The following is a 23,069-nucleotide window of genomic DNA, read 5'->3' on the forward strand; positions in this document are numbered from 1 at the left end:
AATAGTGAAAATCAGACCTGAAAAAAATTCAGGCCTGTACGGGATTCGAACGACTGACCTCTGCGATACTAGTGCAGCGCTCTACCAATTGAGCTAACAAGCCAACTGGGAGCAGGCCATCAAATTAATTCGACATAAACCCGTAGATGATAAAGTAAAGTAAAGTAAAGTAAAGCAAACTTTATTTACACAGGGTAGCCCATTCAGCTCTAAGGCTGGTATCCATAGGGGCCCTGTATTGAAAATAGTTTACATCAAATTTCTAGAATAGATATATATGTATATATAATGACTAAGATTTTACAACTACATTAACAGCCTAAAACTACAAAGCTAAAACACAATTAAAACATAACATAGTAAATAAAATATCAAAATTATCAAATTACGGTAAAAGGAAATGTTTTGCTCGGCGACAGAACGTTTGAATGTTTTCACTCTTCACAATGTTTAAAGGAAGTTTATTAAAAATTTCTGCGCCAGTAAAAAGAAAGGTCCTTCTCCCAAAATTCTGTTTTACTTTTGGTAGGGATAGCCTCAGACTTTGCCTCGTGGAATAATTGTGAATATTCGAAAATCTGGTAAAATATGATGAAAAGTAACTAGGAACTAATGAGTGGAGACAGAGAAAAACGAGTTTAGCCTTGTGGTAATAGCGTCTACTGGAAAGAGTCGGCCATTGCAGCTGATCTATTGCTTCAGATGACCGAGAGCAACGTGTAATAATCCGTGCAGATCTATTTTGTAAGCGCTGTAGTCGATCTATATCTTGTTGTAAAAGGTTACTCCAGGCAATGTCACAGTAATCAAATATATATGCATTTCATATATATTTGTTGTTTGATTTATCATCTACGGGTTTATGTCGAATTAATTTGATGGCCTGCTCCCAGTTGGCTTGTTAGCTCAATTGGTAGAGCGCTGCACTAGTATCGCAGAGGTCAGTGGTTCGAATCCCGTACAGGCCTGAATTTTTTTCAGGTCTGATTTTCACTATTGCTTAAATAGTGCTTTACTGCGAAGGATCGTGCACATATACGTTTCATAACCGCAGTTCATATATATGTATTTCATATATATTTGAAGTTGCTTTTTATTCGAAAAAAAAAAAAATACGATTTTAACATGAGAAGTTTAGGAAATCATTTTCCTCGGAAGAAGTGACTGAAGTTTCGACTTCCTTAGAGAAAATCGTCATCAGAATCACGTCACTTTATTTTGTCCTTCGAGTTTTGTCGGTCTGGTCCGTGAAAACTGATTGGACAGTTTTTCCGCCAGGTTCCATTGGCTCTCAAGACTCACGTAACGCAAGTCGGTCGTGATTGGCCAGTTCTGATCAAGCTTGCAAAACATGAACAAACAGCCTCCCCTTCCTGATTCCACATTTGTTCACAAAAATAGCGGCATCATTGAGTTCCTGGGTGCACATTGTTAAATATGATGTGACTAGGCATAATAGATTAAAATGAAAAGATAACCATCACAATTTTTCCAAGGACAAAGCATTTATTGGTAATAATATCTAATAAATGTGAATCCATTTTTGAATTGTTTCAGCTAACTGTTATAAGGCACTTAATTGACATGACACTGATCCTAGTCATGACTCAGGACCGCGAGTAATTAAAATAATGCGTGCTTACGTTGTCTACCATTCCCAGTGGTCTCATTTGACTTTGTATAAGGAGAATTCAATTTGTATTCGGTCTCCTTCTCGTACCTACCTCCGTGGATCAATGTTTTAACAGTAGCGTCCGTATCTGTCCAATCATCTGTTCTCATTTGCACTCTACTTCTCTCTTGGTAGTTTTTACCCCTCCCCCCCAGCTCACCCCCCATCCCAACCTATTTTCTCTCCAGTGCTTTTGAAGTTTCTACTTAAGGTCTCTCCTTTCTCTTTATACAAAAGCAAGTGAGACCGGTTTGAATAGGTTACTATTTCTAAAAAGCCAAAAAACTGAATATAATTATCACTATATTGAGAATAAGCTTTCATTATATCAGCAATTGTCAACAAGTTGTAACTGAATTCAAATTAAAGTCACAGCCAAGCCTTGCTCTTCAACCACAGGATTTGTATTACAGAAAAACTCGTTCGCACTGCACTACTTGGCACTGCACTACTTCACTGGGTCACTTGACTACTCTGGCTTTCAAAGCAATCGATCCGACCAGCTGCAATAATATAAGGCTGTCAATGTCATAAAAAAAGATCGCCATACTCACAATTAAAAGATGCAGCTCTATTCTAAAACCTGAAGGATTTCTCCATCAAACAGTGTCTTTCACTTATCAAGTTTTCGTTTAATCTGGCGTGACCGTACAGAGCGCTCGCCGCACCCAAGAGCAGTGTACAACATTTTTAACACCTCCCGTTGGTAACTGACGTCATAATCTTCCTGTTCTCCTAGCCAATTAGCAAAGACAAATGTTTGAGCCCTTTTACTGCCGGTCACTTCCATGGCTTTTTTTTTAGCTTCATTGCGTTCTTCAGAGTCCAATTTGTCGTCGTGGGTTAAAACGGTAACTATGGTAACACCTTCAAAAAAGAGAAAAAAGAAAAGAATGAATAATAGCTTTGCAACAAAGACAAAGCAAACTATTTAGCTACCAACTCCCACCTTCCATGTTTAATTTTTGCCTCACAAAATTGAACTTGTCCAGATAGTGGCCATTCACGAAACGAATGTCGTTAGCTTTGATTACCCATAGTGCCACGTGAACTTGGTCAGCAACCGGAGGCTTTTCGAGCCTGTGAGCACCTTGACCAGCTTCTTCGGCCATTTTTTCAGCCCAGTCTCCTCGCTCTATAAGCTGCCCCGCAGAAACGATGCCATATAAAATTCTGAAGAGTTCATCTAAAGGCAAAGGTATTATTTTCAGTGACTTTTTTTAAACATAACTGCAAGCTACGAAAATCATACAACAGAATATGTCGTTTGGTTTTTCTCTTCATGTACCTTTTATTCTCTCTTAACAGCCTCTTTTTTACTCTGATCGGAGTCAAAGGATTTTGTCAACTATTTACTATTTTTCTCATCCTAAGAATAATCTGAAATACGTATCTGTTTTAATCATACGCAATGGTTCTGTGTTTTTCCTTCTTCCCGGACTTGAAGTACGAACTTGGCAAGGTATTTTACACGGCATGCCTATATTGTAAAAATCATTAGCGACCATGTCACGGCCGTCAAATCGTGCGTTACACACTGCTTCCGCCTTTGGCGTAGAAACCGAAAGCTGAAATTGAAAAATGACGAACTTGATATCTTTTGCTTCCCATACGATAAATGAAATTCAGCTAATCTGAAAAAACTTTAAATTAACAGGGCCGTTACTTTCGCCGGATCGCTGGTCGGTTACAGCCGACTAGTGTTGTCAAATGAATAAAGGCTGATAGTTTCGAAAGAAACTGTTTGGGGCTGCGTCGGTGGGAGTAACGAAATAATTTGGATATATCAACAAAGTTGAAATAGTAAATTGGCCACCGTAATGATTGCAAAAGCTGACGTTTCGAGCGTTAGCCCTTCGTCAGAGCGAATTCGCTCCGACGAAGGGCTAACGCTCGAAACGTCAGCTTTTGCAATCATTACGGTGGCCAATTTACCATTTCAACTTTGTTGATATATCCAAATTATAGTGTTGTCAAAGAAGAGGATAAAAGCCCCCCTTAGCACGAAGATATCTCTCAGTTTGTTTTGCGATCACATGACGCAGTTAAAAAAAGATCTGATAAACTTAGCCCCAAACTCAATACCTACTTTCTTCAGCTCTGTTAAAATCGAAGTTAAAACCTCTGGTGTCATGGAAAACAAAGCCGCCACAGCCATCTTCTGACCCCGATCGCGAATGAAAATCCTCCAGTAATTGTGTTCCCTCGGCTCCAGATGACTGTTCTATTGCAGGAGCATTTTCTCGGCCGTATAAAGTCTTCCAAATCGTGTTAACAAGCGACGATTTCCCAGCACCTGTCATACCGAACACCGCCAGCCGTATCTGCATCCCTTCCATTTCTCCCTCGAGAGCGTCCGAGAACGAGTGCAAGCCTTCGATACTTCCAGCTCTATAGTTCTTGAGTTTTTCTCTGAGAGTACGGATTTCACAATCCAAATTATTGCTGGCCATTTCTGTTGATTGGCGTTATACCTTACTTCTTGAGTGAGTACCGAACATCGAACGTATCAATGTTTTCGCAGGGGATTCCTGGAACTGTAGCGATCACGTGACGCAAATGAAAGTAAACCACGAAGCCGGTAACCAGTTAGAAAACTCAGTTCCCAGAAAATTACCGGGATGGACAAGTTCGTGACACAAATAAAGATAAACCACAAAGCCAGTAACCGGTTGGAAAAATCAGCTCCCAGAAGGTTACCGGGATGGACAAGTTCGTCCCCATGGTCTCGCTGAATCTCAAACTTTGACGAGTGGGTGGAAAAATGTGATTGATTCGAATTACTACATTATGTCACTAGGGCATTGCGTTACATTCTGAAAGTTCAGTTGCTAAGGATATCGGAGATTTTCAAGCTCCCAGAGATAGATTTACCTTGGGTTATCCGAACTCTCAGTAAGAGCACTAGGAGACAAAATTGAGGATAAAAAAATGAATTCTTCATGCAAAGGAAAAAAAAAAGTCGGCAGTTTTTCCGTTCTTTACACCAACCGTGGGCTCGGAACCGAGTCGGAACACGCCTGGTATTAATACATGCACAGTGACATGCACAGTGACATACACATTGCAATAGTAGACTCGTGCTGTGGTTTTTCTGTAACATCTTTATTGGCGCATAGCATAATAATTATGTAAATATTATTAACTTGTGCGGTATCCTTGAACGAACACGCACGAACTTACTATCTTAGCAAAAAAATGCAGGTGTGCGAAGTGCATCAAGGAATACAGGTTCTCTACCATCTGTCCGAGACGACATGAATCTTTTGATCGAAATCCTTGCGCTGTTTACACTCAAAATACCTTTTATATTTTAAGTATCAACGCTTACATTCTTTCCTTTATTTAACTCGCATAAAAAAATACTATCTACACATTCCACTAGCTTTTCACCCTTGAACTCTCAGATATGACTAACATATAACTTCTTTTAATTTCGACACAATTGTCCCTCAAATACCTTAGGAGAAGAAACACCTCGTCAGTCGCAAGGTGTCACTTGATATAACACAAAATTCTCTTTACTAATAAACAAGATACTGTGCATAACCAGTGAAAGGAGGATTACTAACTAGAACTCAGCGGTTAAAAGATTACAAAACTTTCAAGCGAATAGTATGTCTCAGAACATAGCGTAGTTTTGTTTAATTTTATAGTGTTGATCATCTACGAAGTGCCATAACATTATCTTCACTCCTTTTTACTTGGCTGCAGGTGAACTCAAAACGATCTTTTAGTTGTTGCTATGTTCAAAGAACATGAAATCCTAAAAATTAATAAATAAATGAAGTAATTAGAATCAAGTAGATTCAATGTTGTGGTACGTCTGTTTAGTGAAAGATCCCGGATGACGACAAGACAAAGTTAGACGCCACCATTAACAAGACTTTGTTTCTTTTTTTACCATGAAATTAAAAGATTCCATTTTGAATGAATGAATAATGAATGAATGAATGAATGAATTCCTTATTTATATTGCGCCTTTTCTATACAATATTCAAAGGCGCAGTACCCCCCATCAATTTGATAGACACTAGACAAAGATAGACCACAACACCGGCCACTGTTGACGTGCCTCACTCTTTTCGAACAGTGTGTGGGTTCTTTATCGTCCCACAAATTTTTTTATCACATACAAGGGCTTGTGAGACAGGACCTCCATTTATCGTCCCTATACGAGAAGACTAGAAAGTCTAACCATTTGCAGATATTATTACTAAAGGCAGCACTTTCTTCTCAGTTATTTAAAGACCCTGAGTGTTGGTCCGGCCGGATTTGAACTCACGACCTCCTGCACAACAGTCCGGCGCTCTACCAATTGAGCTAACCGGGAGGCGGTGAATTAGCACAGAAGTAGATCACAGAACACGTCAAAACGAGGCTTACATCATCGACTGGCTTAAAACAGTTGATGAGGTGAGAGTCTAACTGACTTTCAAGAATCTCGGACAGAACGCACACACTGAACAAAACTATAACAGATTTACAACAGAAAAGGTGTGCTCTGTACTTACAATGAGGAAGGTAGCTCCCATTAGTATGGCTTTGTACTTGACGTCCAGGTCCAGTGGGACTAAAAAAAAAGTGCGAAATAACTAACTGAAGAAAGAAAGCGTAACACAGCAAATAGAAAAAGAAAGGTCTGACCGCGTAAGCCTCTTCATCAAGCACTTGGGGCATATTTTAATCCTTTTTTTACATTTTTCTCACATTTCTTTGTTTTGTTTTTTGTTTTTATGTTAATCCATAGATATTTCCGATATTTTCATAAAAAATTTCCATCGCGCGCAATGACAGGAAATCATCAACTTCAATCCATGCAACATGGGGCGACGTCATAACACTTGACGGCGAGGTTACCCAACTTGACACTGGCGGCGAGGTTACCCAGCTTGGGTGACGTAATTTTACATGATGGTGAGATGAGACCACTTTTACCTGCTTTGGCAAAACCGGGGCTTGACCGCCCTCTAATATGAACACACCGAGATTTTTCTAAGGATGATTTGATGAAGTAAAATCTTAAAACTGATTTTCAAAGGAAAATATCTCCGTTTAGTCCTTACATCGCACGCCAAAGTTCTCAGCATCAGTAAAGAACTCCCTTGCGAATCCACTCCACTGCTTAGAGATCATTCCAATTTGATTGCTTCCATCCAAAGAATTTAGCTGTGGGAAAAATATGGTAACTCTTCAAATAGTGTATTTATGAAGTTTGGCGTGGCTAGTGAGTCACACACCTCAATATCAACAGCAAAAAAGAAACAAAAATACCACAGGTGGCCCAGACAAGCAACGAGTCTGGTTGTTTATTCGAAATATAAAGGAATGTATGGGAGAATATCCGAGTCTTATTATCGTAAACTTATATCATGAAATGTCTGAGTTAAAGGTCAAAATAAATGAAACCTACCTCACTTGCTGTGTATTGTCGTTTCTGTAGCTCTAAATGGCGAATTTAAGCGATTTGGTGGGTTTTGCGTCGACTGTAACGTATAGTAACAGTCGACGCAAAACCCACCAAATCGCTTAAATTCGCCATTTTGAGCCACAGAAACGACAATACACAGCAAGTGAGGTAGGTTTACGTGTATTTTGAGCTTTAACTCAGACATTTCATGATATAAGTTTACGATAATAAGACTCTTTAATATTCTCCCATACATTCCTTTATATTTCGAATAAACAACCAGACTCGTCGCTTGTCTGGGCCCCCTGTGAAAATACAAACAAAGAATTGAAGAAACAAAACGATAAAAAAAAAAAAAGACGTATACAACTCGGAAACCTTTAAAAACATTAACCACGGACATTGTCAGTTGCCCACCCCTTCTCCCTTTTCACTCATCTAATCACACTAGGCTGCAGAATAAGCAATACTCAACTCACTGGGAATTCAACATCCGATCCACAACTACAAGGACAGCATGGTCCATTGACTACCATGATGGGTTGCCGCTGTGCATCTTGAACCTCTAATTTGGCTTTCCACAATGTCCACCTGCAGTCAAAAAAATGAATAATGAAGTGTAAGTACAGGGCAGGGGCAAAGTAGTTGAAGTAAGACAGACTACTGCATGGCCAAGCTGCATCATGGCCAAGTTGTACAGGTATTATAGCTAAGCCATAGTATGGCCGAGTATTTTGGGTGTGGTGGAACTGCATTAAGGAAGAAAAGCTTGGGTGTAGATACACTGCAGCATGGCTGAGTGTTTGGGTGTAGCTAGAGATAAGGGGGCTGGGTTTATAATCAGGTGGTTCCTGTTCATGCCTTCCATCGTGCTACCCACTTTGTATGTTTGCCTCGATCCTTCCATTTGAAATTTTTTTTTTTCAACTTCACATTTATTTGGAATATTCAATTCACTGTTTGCACACTGCGCTCTAGATCAAAGGGTCCTAGTTCAAGGGTTGGATGAGCTCATAAGTGACACACATTCCACAAACAGTTCAGATTAGTACTTGCAAAAGCTTTGGGTGGGTAAATAGAATAACAAAGATTGTAACTTTTAGGCTCAGAAATGAAATGAAGATGTTTTACAATATTCACTAACTTCTGTTCCACATAACCAATGACTGTCCCTGGTGGGGACTGTATTTCAATCTCCTGAAGACAACATGGACAACAGCAGCACTGGCAATTGAGGGGTCGGGAAAGGTGTATCACTTCTCTCTGCAGGTTGTCAAAAACTTTCATTTCAAATGGTCGTGCAGGACCACAGCACTGTCGGGTGCAACAGTCAGTGTCTGCAAAAGCACCAATAGTACTAATAATGTATAAAATTTTCCTTTAATTTACAATTACAGAGAATAGAAATAAACAACACTATATCAAGTGCATCTATTCTCAGGGATTGTACTAAAATTAATTATCATCAGTTAGTTAATTAATACTTAACTTAATATTTTAGTATTAATTAATAATTATTTTATTGATATTTTATTATTTGATTAATTTTTTTATCAAATTTGTAGCATACCATGTGTGTTAGAGTGTTCCCAACTAGTGCCTCGGCACTAGAATGACTAGACACAGAAATAAAGGTTATGTATGCATATATGTAGGTAGTAAAATTACCTTCAGCAGCAAAATATACTTGTTGACCCATGGCATTACATATCTTGTATTTGTTGTTAGTTTCAAATCCTGTGAAAGCTAAGAAGAAAGGAAGAGAAATTAAAAACATGAATTATGGTATAATGCCTAAGTTATACTGGTTTGGCCATCAAGGGAAATGAACCACAGTCAACCAGCTGGAAGTCACTTGTATAAGGTTATCTACTTGATCCTAAAAGAATAAAAGGCTCCTCAGAACAACCTCATGGTATGAATTTTTGGCACCCTTGACGTAACCTGTGATCTGGCTTTCTTTGGAAAGTTTTTTTGATTGTGGGCAACACATGCTGGCACAATTGTTGTGTTTCACACTAACCAATTTGCAGTAAGCTTAAACTCACTTCATATTTGTGGTGTTGTGTAAATTTGCTTTTAATGTTTTATAAAATAACAATAAACAAACAAACAAACAAACAATATGATGAATAAAATACGTTTTATCCCAAAAGCTATTCAAGTAAATTAAGAGGTGTTCTCTTAAGTTTTGAAAACAAAAGCCTTGTATGCACTCACATTTTCTACACACTGTGAAAACAAGCCTTTTGAGGTCGGGGCCGAGCCTAGATGACTTTGTGCCAAATGTATGACCTCAAATGGAAATAAAACTTTACTTCTGGGCGCTGTCACCATCATGAAAAGTCTCTTTGCTAAAGGTCCCTATTGCCATCACAGATGTGACTTCAAATGTTTTTCACAAACTCACATAGTTATAACTCCTAGCTTGGTCACCTGATATTTCACTTAGCTCAGGAATCTTAACCCAGATAGAACAAAAGTATCCCATTACGCCTTCCGGATAGCTCAATTGGTTAGAGCGCTGGACTGTTGTGCGGGAGGTCGAGGTCGATGATTCGAGCCCAGGCCGGACCAACACTCAAGGTCTTAAAATAACTGTGGAGAATGTGCTACCTTTCTATAATATCAAGAAATGGATAGACATTCTAGTCTTCTCGGATAAGGACGAATAAACCGCAGGTCCCGTCTCCTGGATCTTGTAATTAGTTAACTTGGTTAGGCAGGGGCGTTAAAGAACCCACTCATGAGATTACTGTGATGTGGTCTGGCCTGTTTACTGGGAACTGGGGGGAGGGGGCATCTTCAAATAAGTTTCCTTTGATTGTTTGTACACTGCTGATGCAGTCTGGCCAAAGTCCCCCGAAAAGTGTTGTGATGCGCATTTGATCATATCCACACGTTAATTTGTGCAATATAAACATTAAATTATTATTATTATTATTATTATTATAATTATTACTAGCTCAGAAACAATTGTTATAATATTCTTTATATGAGGCTGTCAAAAATTTTCATCTAAAGGTTGTAGGGACATGTGGTGACATTCACAGTAACCCTTTATAACCAGTCTTACTGTTAAAATATGTTTAAGGTCACTCTCTTTATGCTTCTAATGTCACTTCTTTGTAGAGCCTGTTGACTTCAATTTATGGTTGCAGGATGATATTTAAAGTTGTGACTAAGATAAAAAATTTCTTCTTTCTTTAACTTACCTTCTAGAAGCTCAACCTGTTGTTGTATGAGTAGCTGATCAACTGCTGTCAGGTATTCCAATCCTGGAGGGCACCCCACTGGCACCTGAGGAGCAGGCATCCAATTCACCTGTCCAGGAGCTCCTACAAAAATTGTCAAAATCACAGATCATGGCATGTTAATCTTACACAATCTAGCTTGAATTTCTTAAGTTTGCCACTTGCATCTTCCCTTTTCTAAACCATTCCTTCCCCTTCTGTGGTTAAACCTTTGACCCTTACAAGTGATCAGCATCTAATTTCTCCTTACAATATTGTCATGGTATGCCTGTGGTCTCGCATCACATGATGCGCAGAAACTACATGAGTCCTTCATTGGGATACAATGCTGCTTATGCAGAGCACGAGAAACAGTAGGCTAGAGCACGAGAAACAGTAGGCTAGGCATAAATGCAGAAATCACTAACTTCATCCATAAATGTGACATCTGCATGTCATTTCAGAGTTGCCAGACCAAAGAATCGCTCATTTCCCATGAGCCCCCATCAAGGCCCTGTGAGAAAGTTGCTACGGATATCTTCACACTGGACGACAAAAGCTATCTGTGTAGTGTAGACTACTATTCTGGGTACTTTGAAGTGGATCAGTCACACAGCAAAACAGGATCTACCATCATAAAGAACCTGAAGAAACATTTTGCTACCCCCGGAATTATTACCTAATTCACTGCTAAGTGACAATGGACCGCCTTTTTCCTCTGCTGAATTTGAGAACTTTGTGTACTCGTCTGGAACTAACCACATAACCAGCTCTCCCAGCTATCCCCAAAGCAATGGGTGGGTAGAAAATGCAGTAAAAACCACAAAGAACTTACTTAAGAAGGCCAAAGAATCAGGAGCAGATTACTATCTCTCCCCACTCAGCTAGCAAAATACCCCAATGGAAGGTTTGAGCACCTCCCTAGCGCAGCGTATGTTCGGGCGATGTACCCAAACCCAGCTACCCACAGCCGAAACACTGCTGAAGTTGCTAACTCCGGATGCAACTACAACAAGAGAGCAGATACTCAGAATGAAAGGAAAACAAGCCTTCTATTATGATAAGAACTCCAAGGAGCTATAATAATAACAATCTTTTAATAGGAAGCTCCATCACAATAGTGGTTTACATAGAGGTCCTAAATACTAGATCTGTATTATATAAAAATACAATTAAAATATAGAAAATTGAGCTAAAATCGAAATATAAAAGTGATTACAACATATACACTGTAAACATTAATTAAAGAAAAACTTAATTATAAAAAGCAGAAAAAAGACACTTCTTAAAAATTGGCAAACTTACTGAGTTTCTTACAGTTCTCTCTAACTCATTAAAGTCTTTGAAACAGTGATACCGCAAACCATGTTTTCCCCAATTGTATTTGATTTTGGGGAGCTTTATAGTATTGTTATTGCGCGTATTGTAGGAGTGCATATCACTCTTTCTTACAATGTCCAAAGAATGATTAATTTCACCATTAATACACTTATATGCATATATACATCGATGACATTTCCTACATTCTTCACTGTTCTTTTCACCGTTGGTGAAAGGGGAAAGTGTCAGAGTTGTCCCACTGCCCAGTGATAGGAACTAGAAGTGGTTCAAAGCAGAAGTAGATGAGCCAGCTGATACACGGTCCTATAATGTTAGGACAGAAGATGGAAGAATTCTCCGCAGAAACTGTAGACACCTTTGCAGGAGCAGAGAGTCATTTTACTGGCCCCAAAGTAGTGAGGCTCCAACAGATCTACCCTCACAACAGCAGTCACCCTCTCCACAGAAAGCCCAAACCCCTCAGTTACCAAAAGATCAGTCACTACCAGCAATGCCAACTCAAGAGGACCAGCCTGGACAGTCAAGCACATGCCCTGTGGTAATACCAACCAAGGCCCAGCCTCCGAGCACCACAACCAACAAACCCAACCAGGCAAACCTGTGACCACATGGGCTGGACGCGTATCATATCTCCCCTGCTTATTTAAAGGACTATGATTAAACACTCTGATCTGCTAAACATAGGAGACTGTAAAGTTTTAAGTAAAACACTGAGCACTTCAGAGTTTTCCAATCGCTGTTCATGCTGTTGTTTCGTTCTGACTAGTTTTCCACACTCATCCCTAAATCTCACCCCTAAATCAAACACTAAGGTCAAGATAATAAAGGGATAAGATCACAGACTAAAGAAGCTCTTGATGATTAACCAAATTATCTTTATCAGCACCCTAGGAAATGAACAGAGATCAGTATGGAGAATATGTGTACTGATATTAGGTACACCATCTCTTTTTCGGTTTCTCTATCTTTTTAAACAAACATTTTATTGTTTTCTCCATACTGAACTCCAACTACCAACAGTTCACAAAAGCAGGGAGTTTCAGTTACATAAAGATTGTATTAAATAAGTCTTAAGTTAGCAAGGCTCGATGCACTGCCGGCAGTTTTGCTGGGTATAAAAGGTCACCTAAAATATCATTTCAGAGCCCCTTCAAAGTGGCCAAACATGTTACAAACAGACACAGGGCCATAGGCTCTGTCATATTTCTACTTCTGTGAAAAACAAAACAACCAGAAAACAGAAACATTGTCTCCCAATTTACAAAACAATGCCACTGCCTCACTGAGCAACCAAAATCAATTTCATAAAATGTGGAAAGCAGCTTAATTTCTCTGGCACCAGTTCTTTTCCTGTGTTTCTAGTTCATATCTCTCTTGCACATATGCAACTCACACAGGCAAAACATGAGGATGAAGCAATTTGGGTTGTTAATCATGCTTTTCAAAGCATTAACTTTCAACTGTGTGGTTCCAGAAAATATCCATACCCCCTCACTGAAGACTTTTTGATTTGCACCCCCCACCCCCCAGGATTTTCCATTCCAGGGGGGCCTTTAATGATCCCCCTCCCCCCAGGAATTTCCAGAATTTTAATTGGGGACTTCTTACCACCCTCAAAAATTCAAAGTGGTTTTGTACTTATAAAAAGAGAAAGTGAATACTAAGTTGGTTACGTAAATGCGGTAGAATTTTATTACAACACTGAAAACATTAAGGTTAACTTCAATAAAAATATAACGCTTTGTTAAGCTTATACTTTTAGCTTCTTCGCCATCGTTTTGGCAAATCATATCCGTGTTGTTTTTACGTAAGATTATAAGCTTAAACATCTGGGTTGCAAAATTTAAGCTGATTTAAAACGTCGACTGTTCCACGTACGTTTTCGTGCTAACTCCGATGACAACGTTTCACTCGCTTAAACAACTTTGCAAACGATAGTAAATAAAACAGAAACTTACAAGGTTCCTTTGTCTACATATTTTGTCTCTTTCTTCAGGTTGATTCTTATTTAAAGACCGAAAACTTCACTAGCACACACATGTTAACTGGTTTCGTGAACATCGTCACGATATACTATAGTAACTAGGTAGCCGGGCCTTCTAAAGGTCGAGCAAGAAATGGGAACGAAAGTACTCCAACAACTGTGAATAATGATAATAGGGACCTTAAGGAGGCTCGAAAGGGTTTTTTTGACCGCGGGGAGAATGGATTCCAAGATACACGCAAGCTTAGTACTCGCGAGAGAAATAAGCGATGGCGCGCGCAATCAGATCTGCGGCCGAGTTGTAAACAAACATGGCCGCCATGAGCGTTTCAAAATTGCCGGGTACCTCTAGCTCTATTGTTTCCAGTGGAAGTGGTTATTAGAGAAACAAAAATGGAAAGTTTAAGCAGGTAGGAAAATGTTCAGATGGCAGGGTTCTTGCCGAAAGTGGTCAAAAAATTTTCATTTAACAAGATAAAGGAGGATGGTGAAGTCGACACCCCATCAATAAAGTTGTGTCGAGTGCATTCGGTAGGTCTTACTTTGTTCCGCGAGAAATTTAAGTGGATACCTCTGAGTGCTACGATTTGTTTCGCATTGTATTTGACTCAGAATAAAATGAAATGACCGAGAACTTTCCTAAACAACTCACTGGAAGATGAAAAGGAAAATGAAATCATTGTTGGATCCAGGATTGTAAACATTGACAGTTTTATGAACAGAAATGGAGAAGTGGAAATGTTGCTATAAAAATAAACATAATTTTCAGTAAACAAAGGATCGTAAAAATGTAGATGAGACTTTAAATTAATTCTAATTCAACAACAGACGGTAAAAGTAAAATAAAATATTCATCTTAAACTTGTGAGAAAGATTGTTGATATTTCCCTCGATAAACTGTAAATTACAACTACGAAAAGGCAAACTCGCATTTGTTAAGAAAGGATTGCAAAATTTTTTTTGTTTTCCATTTAAAATGGAATGATGAAAGTTCATGGTTATAGCAGTGGCAAAGAGAAAAAAAAGAAAAATGAAGCCAAGTCTTGTTCATACCTCTAGTACCTCGCAAATTAAAGAAATTTGCGAAATCTGTGACGACCAACAAATTACTGACGTTTACGAAACCCCAATTTCCACTGAGTTTGTCGCTCATGACAATCTGGAAGACGTTAAAGCAAATTCTTTTCACTAAAAATTATTTTCACTCCTCCACTTCAAATTGCACTTGAACAATAATTATATCGGTCAATCATGGTAAATGCATGTGCATCGCTGAATGAGGCCTTCGATCAAGCCATCTTCTCGGAACAACAAGATACCATCCAGACGTTCGATAGAAAACTTCATCTTTCGACAAACATGGTCCAGAAGCTGGCAGATGCTGGTTTGTCTCATGTTACACGACAATCTGTGTACGAGAAACTCAACATTACCGGCCTCAATGGAGTACTGGCATTGGCGCCATCTGCAAAATCAACTTGTCATCATACATCGAACTCCGCTGGAGAATTCTCTCCGGAGTTCATTTCCAACTGTCGTAACAGTAAGCAGTCTGAGTCTCAAATGATGACTTATTTTTCAGGAAGGTGTAAAATTACAAAACAATGTGAATCCATCTTCAGGATGAACGATTTTTTCCGCTCTGAGGGCATCCATCGATTAATCGCGCGGACACGAACTCGTCCTCGCGAAAATGAGCCTGTGAGTCAGCGGTATAGTTAAAAACGCGTGACCGGATATAAAAGTGTAAGCTAGAATTGCAAAAACCGGAAATAAACCATGCTAAGTTGATGAACTAATATCTCGAAAATTAGTTCGGTGACCTACCCTGATTTTTTGTATACAAATTATTTACATCATTATGCATTTCTAAAGAAAATTTGAAAAAAATTTATCTAGTGGAAATTTTTTTACATTTTAAAACAGCATTTTCCTAAATAATTCAAGTTCTACTAGGTAGTTTTTTTTTATATCACGTACACAGGTAGAGAATGTGATGACGTTTAAGAAATTTAAAAAAAAAAATTAGGTCACCGACTTGGTTTTTGAGATATCTTTCAAAAACTGAGTTTTAAAGGGTCTTTTAGCACTACTGTACTGTTGCCATGGCAACAGATAATGCGTGAAGAACCCCCTTAAAAGATTGCCCTAACAAAGTGTTATGCATATGTCAAGTTATTACCCTGATGATAAGTTTGACAGTCCTGATATCTTTTACTGATTGGCGCTTGCTGTTAATTGTTGAAAACTCTTTCGAGCCTCCTTAAGCATCGATGACTTTGGGTGTCACGGACGTTCGCCGGAAGTGATTTTTCAGCTGTCGTTAGCCGTTGCTATGGATACACCATCCGTCCCTGATGAAAGGTCACGTTGACAACGCAGGATCACTTAGTTTGAAGTCCTGGAGAAAACGCAGAAATACAGGTGGATTTGAGATTAAAATTGCCGTACTTCGAAGATGATTTGATGTCATTCACTCCGATAACCACATTAAATTTTCTCGGCTGTTGTACTTGTAGTCATGTGAAGCTTGCAAGTTCCCGGTGAAGGAGGAAATTACGCTGGTCGAAGCAGATCCTCGAGGTTAGTTGTCATGCAGCTTAATTTTTTTTTGGACGAAAATCTCTGAAGTCTTGCAAGTAGCTTAGCGTAATGCGTACTTTGAGAAAAAAATTCTTAACCTTAGGTTAAAGTTAACTTCGCTACAACAGATAAATATCAAAAGTCGTCCGTTAGTTTTGTGGAACAAGCAGTCGGCAGTTCCTATTTTGTTTATCTTTTTTGTCCAGCCCGGCTCAAAGTGCGATACCGCCCAAACTGGTTTGAAACTAAAATGTGTGTTGCAGCTATTAAACTTACTCTTACACGTAAAGCATATCATTTAAGCTTAAGTAATAGAGCACTTTTTCCGCGTGTTTATATAACCTCATCTAAACACAAGGTTGGTTGGGAGAATTCAAGACAGTTTGCAACTGTGGTGATTATACACCGGCCATGCCATTTGTTGGCTGACTGGTAGAATTCATATTAATTACTTTACTGACGTACTACTATCCTCTGTATAGAACATTTAAATTAGCCTAAGATCGCTGGGAAACGAAGTATTTTCAGCTTGGGAATGAAAAATATAAATTTTTACCAAAAATAGGGTGTACGCTCGAAAACTGGAAGTAATGTATAATTGGGGGGACTTATATTTACATATGCTACAGAGAAGTTTAACAGTGCATTTCTTAATCATATCAGGTCAACTGGGTATGATGTTCATGTAAGCTAACTGGATACTTGTATAAGTTATCTTTTAAAGGCTGAAATTTCATGCATTGTTTAAAACAGTGGTAAAATGGAATGGAGTGAACAGAAAGACATTCTCCTGTGCCAGGAAGTCTTGCAGGCTGAGCCATACAGGGCTAAAGAGAAGACTGTGGGCAGAGCACAGGCATGGGAGAAAATTGCCAACATTCTCAACAAAAGAGCAGAGTTTAAAGTTAACAAGAGGTCTGTAAGAGATCATTATATGGTTCTGGTGGAAAAATTAAAAAAAAAAAAAGACTTCACAATAGTTAAAAGCCAGTGGCATCAGTCCTGAGCCAACCAAGCTGGACAGACTACTCAAAGAAATCATAGAGAGAGCTGAGGCCTGTGATCAGTCAAGAGACGAGGAGGATGAAAACACAAGAGAGAAATAACAGAAAGAACAAGAGCAAGCTAAGGATATCAGGCTCAAAGCCATGGAGTCATTGAGTGAAACGAAGAAATGGTCACTTGGGGATGGTGAAAATCAAAACAAGGCCAAAAAGAGGCAATCCAATGGAACTGAAATGGTGGCCTATTTGAGGGAGCAGGCAACTGAGGAGAACAGGCTAAAAGAGAGAGATATAGAAATAAGATCTGTGCAGTTGGAGAAAGAGACTGAGAGGCAGCAATTGCTTGACAAGCAGCATAACAGCCTGATGCAACTGCTGTTACAACAGCAGCAGCAGCAGCAGCAGCAACAACAACAACAACAGTTCCAGTAACAACAACAGCAGCAGTTGCTACAAGTGCAAACCTACATGGCTCAACAGCAACAACAGCAGTATAAGATGCTTATGCCAATATTAAAAAAGAAAAATTGGAAAAAGAAGTGTAAATCCTCAAATATGAGCACTCTCCTATCCACGAAAATTTGAAATAAGCACCCTGCCCCCTTCCCTGGCCCAGATTTGAACATTAATACTTGCTTTCAATTCAGCTTGTGAACACGTTTAAAGTGAACTGAAAAGGATCCCTCTTGAATAAGCACCCTAATGTTTTAACTCAAAATTTGAATAAGTACCCTGAGCACCACTCATTTGAAGATTTACAATATTATACCATGAAACATATATTTCATGCCTTTATTTTTTGTAATATTGTTGGATATCTTTTGAGCTACTCTTTTAAAACATTTTTTTTAAACTATGATTGTATCGGCCCCAACCAAAGCAACAGACCGGTACATATTAACTTCTTGATCAAAAGAATCATCATCTACTTCAGTTGGAGTCTGTGAGTGTGATGAAATTGACTGCTTACATATTTTTTATGCTTAACATATTTTTTATTGCTTGTGATGTCTTCATGCTTTCTGTATTACATTTTATATAATTTGTTGATGACACAATTTATTCATACCAGCATATACATTGTAATTACTTATCCTCAAAAGGTATATTACTGATGAGAAATTAATGCCATGTATAGAACTTTAAAATTTACATGACTTGCTATAATATAAAACTGGGCACATTACTTTGAAACAAAATTTTGATTAAAAACTCTATGAACTTTGCCATACAGTGTAATGAGCATTTATAACACAAGCCCTTATTTTTATTTTGGTACAGAAGATTAAGTGATTAGACAACCAGAGTCCCCACAGTTATCATGTTATTTTTAAAAACTTGTAAGTACATAAAAAGCAAATTGATATTAGTTTTTTATTTGTCTGTCCTGTTATTAGCAATTCATTTCGTCCAAATCTGTGGATCATGTCACCCAAACGACATGGGTATGCAAATCTTTTTAAGCAACAGTCCCTCTATGCGGTTGGCCTTAGTTCGTTGGTGGCAGCACAGACTCGCAGGTAATCCAAGGGCATCAGCAAGTCTAACAATGTCCATTTTTCTTACTCGAAACTCCTGAAAACACTCTGCTTCGTCCATAGAATCGAGATCAAAACGATCGTAGTCAGCGTGAGGAAATGATGGATTTTTGGAGAAACTAGCGTCATACAATAACAAAAATTCTTCTTCGGAAATAAAATGATGACTCCATGCTAGAGAAAGCATTTCTTGAGCTTCCTTTAAACTGGACATCGTCAAGATTGAGAGCACGCCAAGGATGTGTTTACATTTCACGGTCGACCGACAATGTCTGTAAATTAGTGTAATTGTTTTGCTTAACCCATTGACGTCCAGTGCGCCTGTATGCGCCCATGGGGACCCACACCCTTTCTACACCTTGTGACGTCATCACTTTTAACCCTGGAGCACGAATTTGAGCACCTACTTGAACAGGTTGAAAATATCTTACAGACGATACCAGAATGAGTGCAATTGAGTGAAGGAGATTGGAGAAATAGCCAAAAAACCGTGTCACTTTGACCTGAAAATCTGCACGAAAATCGTGTTTCACTACCCACCTACCTTTCCGAGCATGTGCTTTGAAAATAATGAGTAGTTTCTGAAAAATCTCTACACCAAAATGAAGCCTACTCAATTTCCAGCAAGTGAGGAGAAACTTCAGGCAAGGAGAGGGGAAAAAAAGGGCAGGAGAGAGAGAGAAAAGTAGAAGTCGTAAGTGGGGCATGACTTTTCAACCCAAAAACTATGTCGAAATTTTGCTCTCTGCGTGTGCCCGAGATTTTCAGGCCGCCATTTTGCATTTGGATCGAAAGGCCGTCGAGTGCACGAGCTGTCAAGGAGTTTTTGGTAAGTTTGAGCTTTTAAACCACAACAGTGACCTGAAATCTGCTCGACTAGCTTCAAAACACAGTTTTCCACAAAAGCTGTGGCCATTAATGGGTTAACGCAGTCATGTCATGAACTATGTTGGCGACAACGTCGTTCCCAGGTTCCCCCTCCTGCAAACTATCGAACGTCCGTGACACCCAAAGTCATTGATGCTTGAGGTCCCTAATATTTGACTCCATTCCTAGCTTTGGGAGGTTGTAGCGCTAGCTAACTCAAAGAAAAACAGAAACATTAAAGCTTATAATGTTAACTTTATCTCAATGGCCAGGAGAACTGACTTTTGTTTCAAAACAACGTACGCGAGAATATGTTTTTGCGCTTCAGATTGATCGTATGTTGCTTTCAATGCTATGTACGTGGTTTGTCACCCTTTGGAAAAGTAGTTTCCCACGAAATCCCCCTACCCCTCAGAAATTACTGTCCTTGAACCCCCCTCCCCCTCAGAATTTCCAATGATCTTCTGTGGAGGGGTATGGATATTTTCTGGAACCACACATTATTCAAAAATGTTCAATAAGCCTGAGGGGAATAATTGTTTTTGAATAATTACTCATTCCAAATAATTATCAAACTAGTTGCTTAATTCTCTAAATTCTCTACTATCTTTTATAAATATTATGCAGTCTCGAGCTTTTTATATAAGACGTATCGTAGTGGTCAACACGGGAACATCACGCCACCATAAACTAACATCAAACTCCAGTTCTTTAAATAGATGCCATTTCAAATTTGTTAAAGCGTGTCGTTACCGCCGAACAGTCAGTGCGACCGACTGACAATTTTCCAGAGTTTGGGAAACTCATTGCGGTCTCGCATAAAGTTTTAGTTCAGAGGAATTATGTCTGCACATTTTGAACCTGTGCACGTGCTAATCTACAAGCGATTGAAGAACCGTTTTACACCTTAAACAAATGAATGTATAGTCTTTCAGAACACCTGTGCTAACGAAGAAATAAAATGACAGTTGTGAATATCACGGTGTATTAAAACTCAAAATCGTCAGCAGTTTTTAATTCAGTCGATGGAATGACCAAAGCGAGTATACACAACTTGCATGTCGACTTCATTTTAATTTCGTGGACAGCAAAAGCAGAAGCAGCATTTCAATAACGTGGAAGAAAACAAAGTTGATCGCTTGTCAACACGCACGATTACCGAAAAAAATCACGCACATTTGCTTCACACAAGGAAAGTTGTGTTTCAGCTGACGCTCGTTTGTTTGCTCTTGTTTGTCGTCAAGTTCTGTTTAGATAATAACCCTACTTCCCAAGATCCTTGGGAAGCAAAATATCACGTACGTACTCTTCATGAACTCCGGCAGCAAACGTTAGTGAATATTTTAAAAGCTTCCTTACTTATAGTTGCAATCACGATTGTTTTATTTGAAGAAATGAAAAAAAAAACTTTAAAATACCTGGTTGTTGCTGCACAGGCTGTAACATCTTTCCAGTCACAGTTTCAAACACGCCCCGCTGTAAACTACGCAAGAACCCAAAAATATACAACAAGCACTTGACGTCGCCGCAAACAGTATTTATGGCCGTGAGAAGCCTAAGTACGATCAGGCTACAACTGAGCGCTGCAAAGATATCTGCGAGGCCTAGGCTTTGAACTGAAGGTAGGCCTTTAAAGATTATGCTAGCATAATTTTTGGCATAATTTGAGCAAACTGGCATAATTTCTGCCTAGTAGCAATGCTAGCATAATTCGCATATTTTGATAATTATCGGATCACTTTTGATGCTACCGTGATTTGATCATTGTTCATCAATATGAAATATAAATATAGAGGCAAGACCGATACAACGTAGATAAGTAAATTTTAAGACGGAGCACTATATTTCGGCTGGCCAAACCAGCCTTCTTCAGGTGTAGTGGGAATTAACAGAGAATTGGGGTGATGCTTCATAGATAGCTGTATGATGTAACAGCGGAAATATGTAAAACTAATTTGATTGACAATGAGATAACAATAAAAATAGAAATAGTGAGCAAAAATAGAAATGAACTAAGGTAAATTGGATAAATAACTAGAAACTAATACATGTTCTGAACACTTCATTTCCTCTCCTAACCACTCTGCTCACGACATGGAGCTAATCGCCATCGAAAAAGTGTTTTCCAAGAGAGACTCGATACGCAAGGCCAGGGAAGCTTTTTTAATTTCAAGAGGCAACACTATTTATCCAGATGGCCTTAACGCTCGCGAAGAAATGTATTAGTTTCTAGTTATTTATCCAGTTTACCTTAGTTCATTTCTATTTTTGCTCACTATTTCTATTTTTATTGTTATCTCATTGTCAATCAAATTAGTTTTACATATTTCCGCTGTTACATCATACAGCTATCTATGAAGCATCACCCCAATTCTCTGTTAATTCCCACTGCACCTGAAGAAGGCTGGTTTGGCCAGCCGAAATATAGTGCTCCGTCTTAAAATTTACTTATCTACGTTGTATCGGTGTTGCCTCTATATTTATATTTCATATTCGTTATTTTAGGCCGATCAGATCATCGCTGATCCAACGTACAAGAGTAGGAGTATCGTCCACGGTTGCCTGCTGAACATTTCACAATTGTTCATCAGTCTCCGTTAATTTCCCACGCACGAGATTACTGTGTGATGGATGTCCTCCCCTGGGGTTGGGATGGGTGGTTAACAGGACCCCCGTTGATAACAGTGTTTACTACACTGAAGGGGCTATCCTGTATAAATATAGATGTCTGTCTGTCTGTCTGCCTACTCCCAAGCACTTGGTGACGTTATTCGATGTTTTAAGTTTTAGTTTAAGTAGTAGCACTTGTAGTTCACTGTGAATCACTGAGCGGCGTCTGAAACGGTCTGAGCCCCGGTCTGGGGTGCACCGGAACCGGAAGTCACATTGTAGGCCATGTATAGTCTAGTACTAGTGTGCATGTTAACATGAACCGACAGCTTCTAATTAAAAAATGTATTTTTTGGACTTACTTGCAATTTTTTCAAAGAGCATAATTTTAAAAAAGGGGCATAATTTGGAAAAAAGAGCATAATTTTAGCATAATTTCGCCAAAAAAAGCAATGCTACTTTTACTAGCATAATCTATAAAGGCCTAAACTCTGAAGGACTATTCTTCTTAATTTGCTACAGGGGATTCCACGAGCTAAATGGCCCGCAGTGTTCATAATGCCTCCCCTCAGGCCCCCTAACCATCTCTTTTAAAAAAAAAGTGCACAACCATTTTTTTTTCTCATTTTTCTCATTTTCTCTGATCGTTTTTAATTTTTCTACCACAAAGAGAATCCAAAACTAGAAATAAAAGCCTGTACTACGCAGAACCTCAAAGGAAACAGGTAACGGGTCATTTGAAGACTGCGGAACGTACGAGAAAACTGATAGCCCCCAACGCCCCGCTTTGTTTAAATGAAATGACTGGTCCATTATTTCTTATTGGT

The 23,069-nt window shown here is 38.9% G+C and overlaps 2 protein-coding genes and 1 pseudogene across 3 annotated transcripts; 1 reads left to right on the forward strand and 2 right to left on the reverse strand.

Annotated features, from left to right (window-relative positions):
* Window positions 1-1,486: 1,486 nt before the first annotated feature.
* On the reverse strand, window positions 1,487-4,372 carry LOC111332316 (uncharacterized). The gene is made up of 3 exons (XM_022937631.2): window positions 3,762-4,372; window positions 2,622-2,858; window positions 1,487-2,539 (listed from the first exon to the last, which is right to left on the reverse strand). The coding sequence occupies exons 1-3, from the start codon at window positions 4,123-4,125 to the stop codon at window positions 2,286-2,288; spliced, it is 855 nt and encodes a 284-aa protein (XP_022793366.1). The 5' UTR covers window positions 4,126-4,372; the 3' UTR covers window positions 1,487-2,285.
* Window positions 4,373-4,756: 384 nt separating this feature from the next.
* LOC111331276 (phospholipid scramblase 1) lies at window positions 4,757-21,210 on the reverse strand. Its single transcript, XM_022936351.2, has 8 exons — window positions 21,051-21,210; window positions 10,298-10,420; window positions 8,751-8,828; window positions 8,227-8,419; window positions 7,562-7,673; window positions 6,739-6,841; window positions 6,187-6,245; window positions 4,757-5,438 (listed from the first exon to the last, which is right to left on the reverse strand). The coding sequence occupies exons 1-8, from the start codon at window positions 21,076-21,078 to the stop codon at window positions 5,406-5,408; spliced, it is 729 nt and encodes a 242-aa protein (XP_022792086.2). The 5' UTR covers window positions 21,079-21,210; the 3' UTR covers window positions 4,757-5,405.
* LOC148727440 (uncharacterized) lies at window positions 11,965-18,596 on the forward strand (annotated as a pseudogene). Its single transcript, XR_015990025.1, has 3 exons — window positions 11,965-12,194; window positions 16,170-16,223; window positions 16,977-18,596. The product of XR_015990025.1 is annotated as an uncharacterized LOC148727440 (transcript).
* Window positions 21,211-23,069: the final 1,859 nt, after the last annotated feature.

This window comes from Stylophora pistillata, chromosome 7 (genome assembly GCF_964205215.1).
Source record: "Stylophora pistillata chromosome 7, jaStyPist1.2, whole genome shotgun sequence".
NCBI classification, from domain to species: Eukaryota; Metazoa; Cnidaria; class Anthozoa; order Scleractinia; family Pocilloporidae; genus Stylophora; species Stylophora pistillata.